The 6393-nt window shown below is 36.8% G+C and overlaps 1 protein-coding gene across 3 annotated transcripts; it reads right to left on the reverse strand.

Moving 5' to 3' along the window:
- Positions 1 to 447: 447 nt before the first annotated feature.
- Positions 448 to 6187, reverse strand: LOC107950991 (O-fucosyltransferase 16). 3 transcript variants are annotated; one of them, XR_005903660.1, is made up of 11 exons: positions 5724 to 6172; positions 5570 to 5626; positions 5359 to 5449; positions 5040 to 5116; positions 4459 to 4547; positions 4140 to 4323; positions 3423 to 3607; positions 2893 to 2995; positions 2160 to 2491; positions 1017 to 2078; positions 448 to 672 (listed from the first exon to the last, which is right to left on the reverse strand). XR_005903660.1 is itself a non-coding variant. In XM_041079482.1 (10 exons), exons 1-10 carry the CDS (start codon positions 5889 to 5891, stop codon positions 1598 to 1600), a joined length of 1767 nt encoding a protein of 588 aa, XP_040935416.1. In that variant the 5' UTR covers positions 5892 to 6187; the 3' UTR covers positions 1185 to 1597. The 3 variants fall into 3 exon arrangements, 2 of the variants coding, with proteins under 2 accessions (XP_040935416.1, XP_040935421.1); XM_041079482.1 differs by lacking the exon at positions 448 to 672 and having other exon boundaries at positions 1185 to 2078; positions 5724 to 6187; XM_041079487.1 differs by lacking the exons at positions 448 to 672; positions 3423 to 3607 and having other exon boundaries at positions 1185 to 2078; positions 4144 to 4323; positions 5724 to 6187.
- Between the last annotated feature and the right edge of the window lie 206 nt (positions 6188 to 6393).

Here is a 6393-nt window from a genome sequence, read left to right on the forward strand (position 1 = left end):
TTTAGGAACATTAGTGGTAAATAGAAGAGAACGAGTAACTTCAAGAAGGTGCCTATTTTTTCTTTTGGCAACGCCGTTTTGCTGTGGGGTTCCAACACAAGAACTAATCTGAACTATGCCCTTTTCCTTAAAAAAATCACCTAAAGACCTAGCAAAAAATTCACTGCCATTATCAGATTTAAAGAGCTGGATTTTAGACCCAAATTGAGTGAGAACCATGTTATAAAATTGCACAAAAACACTAGCAGTTTCAGATTTATCTTTCAGCAAATAAGTCCAAGTTATCCTACTGTGATCATCAATAAAAGTGATAAGCCACTTACAATTATCAGCATTCTTCACTCGAGAAGGGCCCCAAATATCACTATGGATCAAAGCAAAAGGGTAAGAAGGCTTGTATGTAGAAGGAAAATAAGATGATTTAGTATGTTTGGCAAGAGAGCAAACTTTGCAAGAAAAAGAATTAGGCCTTTTATTAATGAATAGAGCAGGAAACAATTTTGCAAGGTATTGGAAACTAGGATGGCCTAAACGAAAGTGCCATAACATAACAGTATCAACTTTTCCTAAAGCGGTAAATGACTTGGAGATCTCGATTTTAGGAGAGGTAGGGAGGATGTAGAGACAATTATGCAAGCTGGCCTTACCAATCATCTTCTTCGAGTTCAGTGCCTGCAAAGTACAATCACGATCATTAAAAATTACAGAGCAGTGCAAGTCTGTGGACAATTTACTAACAGAGATGAGATTGCACGCCAGATTTGGTACAAAGAGAACATTTTTAAGTGCAATCTGTTCATTGAGAATAACAGTGCCATGTCCCTCTATTTTGCACAAGGTACCATCAGCCGTTTTGACAGCTTTACCAAAGGTATGGAAAAAATTATGAAACAATGCCTTGTTACCAGTCATATGATCCGTAGCACCAGAATCGAGGATCCAATTAGGAGTCAACTGGGAGGAGAAAAATGCAGTAGAAGAAAGGTTACCTTCTGGATCTTTTATGACCAGATTACCTTCACAAGACCCTTCAAGAAAATTGTTGCCATTCAATCGATGGCAGGTGATAGTCAGACTAGACGAATCTGATGGAGCATCGGAACCAGAAAAATTTTCTGGATTTGAAGTAATCTCCGAAGTAGGAGAAGGAGTTTCGGACATGGTCTAGGTTGAAAAAGAAATCGTAACCTAAACTGATACCATGTAGAAATCAGAGTATTATTTATTAAATAGAACATAAATCAGAGTTTTTATATACAACCTATGACACTACTTTAGGAAACTCTAAGTTAGAAAAGATACTAAATAGGAGATATGATCCCTTAAAATAAGGGATTTAATAAAAAAATATCTACAAAATATTCCTAAAATATTTACAGAATATTCCTACATCCATCTTCAAACTGCCATCAAGTTTGCTTCACATTAGTTGATTGTTCCTGGGAATCAAAAACACAAGCAAGCAAAACTGTTGAGAATTCCCGGGGGATTGATAGACAGGTGGACATTTTGCATTTTCATCAACAAGACTATTAATATGCCTCATAGAACCAAAGAAGAGAAAAAAGAATTTCGAGAATTAATCTGTCACTCCTGTTCAGTCTGAAAGCATCGCTTCCAACTCAGGTTCATCAGAGATGACTGTACCATAATCAGAACCTGTTACATTAGACAGGTGCTTCTCTTTTGACCCACTTTCGTCCTCCTCTTCCTCATCCTCATCCTCATCCTCATCCAGATCAGGCCATTCTGGCACATCATTATCATCATAATCATTCTGATCATCACTGACCATAACATCTTTTCTTGATGAATCATCCAATTTCCTATGTTTCTTGTGTCTTGAATCTGCCTTCACCTTTCCCATTGCCTCTGAATCTTCACATATACATGTGGATGGATTCTCATGAAACTCACCCCTTCCTGGCCTGACCTCCTTTGGTTCCCCCATAAAACCTTTCTGTAAAGTATGGATTCTAGAGGAAAATTCTTCCCATGTCATGTTGTTTCTGCTTAAGAACAAGCGATATAGTTTTTTAGCATTTGGACGAATTGCAGGTTTATGTCCAAAATATTTCCTGCAATAGAACAAACAAGGGAAATGTTAGCCAGCAGTTAATAGTTATGGAATGGAAGGATTCAAAGCAGGATGGCTTTACCTTCTTCCAGCTAAGATTCTAGCCATGTTACCATTGTTGTTGGTGACAAACACATCACTCTCATCACAAACAATAAAATCAAGTGCAGCCATTCTAGAAGAGAACGACAAAAATTGTCCTAATTCTTCATTGGTAGCAATGGTATCTTTTGAATAGAAGTTTGGAAAGAGTGCTTTCAGGGGTCTCAAAGTTTCCTCCCCTCCATAAACTTCACCAGATGCCACATAAATATGAACATCACTGCCATATCCTAGAGCTCTAAGCATCAGACCAACTTCCTCTGGGGTAAGCGGGCATCTTCCTTGCCTCCTTTCCTTATCCGGATTGTTTTTCTGCAAACCAGAAAATGGTTGCCATAAAGCATATGCATTAGATCTGGGATTGGGGTGGAATGATAGGAGTAAAACAAATACAAATTGGAGAATTTTGAAGGACTGCAACTTTTGTTCTCAATATAGCAGTTACTTCAGAATTTTATACGCAATGATCTTAGTCTCTACTGTTCTTTATAAAATCTTCTCAACTATACCTGGATCTTCTAGAATGTTTCCACATCATGGAAAGGGAAAGAAATGCGCTTTTTTTCACTTGGTAGTAGACAATGTTACTTTTAAACTGAAAATTGATGTTTAGTGATCATAACAGCGGAAACTTAGAAACTTGCTTTCCAATTCCAAGTTCTTGGCCAATAAAAACAAGATAAAACTATTAGAGTTTGACACTTAAGCCTTACATGTAAAGTCTTCCACCTCTTTTGTATAGCACCTAGTTCATTCTTTTCCTTTTCACCTCCACCATAATCACAGCCTGAGAATGCAAGCATATCAGGTTCAAACCTGTAACAAATTTGCTTGCTTGCATCAATAATCTCATATCTATCCTTTAGTATTGAATGGAAAAGCCATTGCTTCAAAAGAAGCATGCATTGATTCACTGCTATATATGCACTATCTATCATGGTGAATTTGGTTGATAGTCTACCTCAAAAAAGCACAAGATACAAAAAGACATTTCATTGCAACTTCAGATAGTAGATCTTACACTAATGGTCAGGCAGCATTTACAAAGCGCAAAGAAATAGGAGAGCTGTGTACAGTTAGCTAAAAGTACATTCTTATATTTGTATCATGCATGCAAGTTAAGCAGTTTTGAACCTTACGGAGTTCATGTATATAAAGTATAAGTGGCACCGAGCACAGAGCTATACACATAGATATGCAATAAGCGTGTTAGATATACAGGACCAAAGAAAATTATACATGCCTCAAGTGCAAAGCAATATAATGCTTGCTCCTCATCCGCATTCGCTGAACAAGCATTTTACCCATTTCTAAAATAGGATTAGCGAACTGCAAAGCATGGTAGTTAACTCTGCATCTTAACTTCTGCAAATCTGTATCCAATCTATTTGCAAGTCTGTAATCAAACTTGTTGAGCTGAACTGCATTCTTCACATGATAACAAGATGTGCCATTAGTTAAACCATCAGATATTAACAGTTATAGGTTAGTGGCCTGGTTATTTGGTTCATACATAACTTAAATGGGCTGGACTAACCATAGTTAGGTAAAGCTAGAACTTAAAGCACACAAAATCAGACCTTAAAGCACACAAAATCAGACCTAAGAGTACAATAAATTAGAGATTGAACTAATCTTGGTATTGACTGGTGAAAACTGTAACAATTATGTTGGAATATTGGCATATGAAAGATGGAGCACAGACTCAATTATATATCAAAATGCTATCTAGGTACAGGAAAGTGGTAAATGAATCTCTATTTACGACTTACAACTTACAAGCATGCTTAAGCAACACATTTGACATTAATTTTTCTCTCTGAGGAAAAGAAGATACAAGAGACAGGGCAGCTAATACAAACACAGGAGAAACACAAGTAAAGCAATCCAAAACTCTCATGTGACCAGTTAAGGACCATGCATACAAAATTGACTGAAAAAACTTTAATAGGGAACTTACATGCCTTTTCAAAAGAACCAGCAGTACATGATTTAGGTAACACCTTTCACTACACTTCCGTGGAACGCGCATGGTGTATGGAGTCCAAGTCCTCCATCCCCTTTTAGGCAGCTGCTTTATGATTTTAACATCTTTTGACAAAAATGATATGAACCAATCAACGTCAAAGATATCTGTGAAGTCACTGGACATGAATAAGTAGAAACTGTCACTTAACATCTTAACAGTTCAATTCATCCAGAAATTTTCTCCATTTAGATACAGGTGGCTAAACAAAGTTACAACTTAAATGATGAATATCTTCCATTCTATTACAAACCTGGCGTCCTTCCAAAATGATTTTTGGTCCAGCTTTGGAACAACAAGAGTAGCATTCAGAATTCGAGCAGCAACAACAGCATCCGTAATCTGCCACATGCATTGATAGTAAGCTTAACTACAAGAAAGCACAAATAGAGGGATAAAAAAAGCATGGTTCATATCATTGTGGTCTTAAGAGTGGATAGTAAGCAGTAATAGGAAGCCCAAACTATAGTGTTTTGAAAGACCAATAGCTTTAAGCGGGAAGTATATCACTAAATATTCCACCAGTTCGAATCAGCAGAAAGCATTCCCTATGCTTGTTAGAGCTTTCCATTGAATCTCAACCCATTAAATTATTTTCTGTTTGTGGCTGAAAATTTTTCTGTTAAACAGTATTTGTTGCCAATGGGACCAAAGCAGCCACTTCATTATACAATTTCAATCCGTTTTACATGCTAAGTTGCAATTTAAATAGAATAGTACATAACTCCACACTGACCAATCATGGTTTATGACATCAAACAAGGCTGAAATTTACCATAAAACGTCATTCCAACAGATAAAAGAACGGTACTGAAAAGTAGCTACCACACTTACTCCGGTTCTTTGTTGGTTCAAGCCTCCACTAGTGGCAATAGCCAGGTATCGAGTGGGATGTGTAATAGCTTCAGCTTCTGCGGTACAATCAACGAATTAATGCTTTTTTTACTGCATAAGGTATCTATGCAATTTCATAATTGTCCGAAGCAGTTTAAGAAACCTAAATCATCTCAATTCTTTCATCATTATCATAGATTTGATGTTTCCCAAATCCATTTACATAAAACCTTAAGTCACGAATAAAAATGTACAATTTTTTATTTGTAAAAAAGTACAACTAATCAGTGAAATTGGAGAAGACAATGATTATACGAACTCGCAAATCTGGCGCTGGCATTACTGCATCCATAAAAGAATTTAGCATTTTTCGAACTCCATATATCACGATCTAATTTTCCTCCGGTACTCTGATTTTCAAAAACAATATTGCAAATTAATCAATCGTTAGTTTCCAATGAAACCCAAAACGAAACGCGTAATCATACTAAATTTGCAAATAATAATACAAGTAAAGAAGGAGCCCTAACTGGAATCTTGAAAACAGAATTCCTATCTGAAACGGAATCCTTAACGACTGCATTAAACTACACGAAGCAAGAGGGATTAAATGATACGTATACAAAATCACATATAAATTTTAAAAACAAATCAAGGCGAAAGAGAGAGGGAGAGAGCAAATACAGAGGTCTGGCGGTGGCGAAGGTGAAAGTGTTCCGATTCGTCAGGAGAAGGAAAGAAAAAGGAAAGGAAAGCAAAGAGAAGTAGAAGAGTGCCGGAGATGGCGGATGCAACCTGAACTAGAGAGCCGAGGCGGTGGTAGTGAAGTTTGCGCCGCCGAGGCAAGGCCATCGTAGCGGCGCTCCACTCTTTACCCAAACAAAAATCTAAAAAGTAGAGAGAGAGCAAGTGAAAGATATCTGCGCACTATAACTCCAACATTGCTTGAATTGAGTTGAATCTTAGCAGTAGAGGCTATGTGATAGGGCGTGAGAATAAGGATAAGAGTAGTTGCATCATGAGATCCAATGAAGAAGACGAATAAAAGAAACAAAAACCGCGTGGAAGAGTGTGCTGGCGAGCTAGCTTTTCTATCAGTTTCAGTTCCCTGCCTTTTTTTTATTTCATGGCTAGAAAAGTATTCTTTCAAAGGTTAAGTCAGCATTTTAGCCAGTAATAAAGGGGAAATAGTAAGTCCTGCTTTTTGGTGGAAGTGTATAATTTTTACAGTGAGTTTAGTTAACCGAAATGAAATATTTCTGTAATTGAATGAAATATTTTAATTGAATAATTTAACTGGTTAGTTGAAGGGAATGAAATAAAATTATAATAGTATTCTTATATTTGGTTAAAT

This window comes from Gossypium hirsutum, chromosome A02, assembly GCF_007990345.1.
Source record: "Gossypium hirsutum isolate 1008001.06 chromosome A02, Gossypium_hirsutum_v2.1, whole genome shotgun sequence".
Lineage (NCBI taxonomy): Eukaryota > Viridiplantae > Streptophyta > Magnoliopsida > Malvales > Malvaceae > Gossypium > Gossypium hirsutum.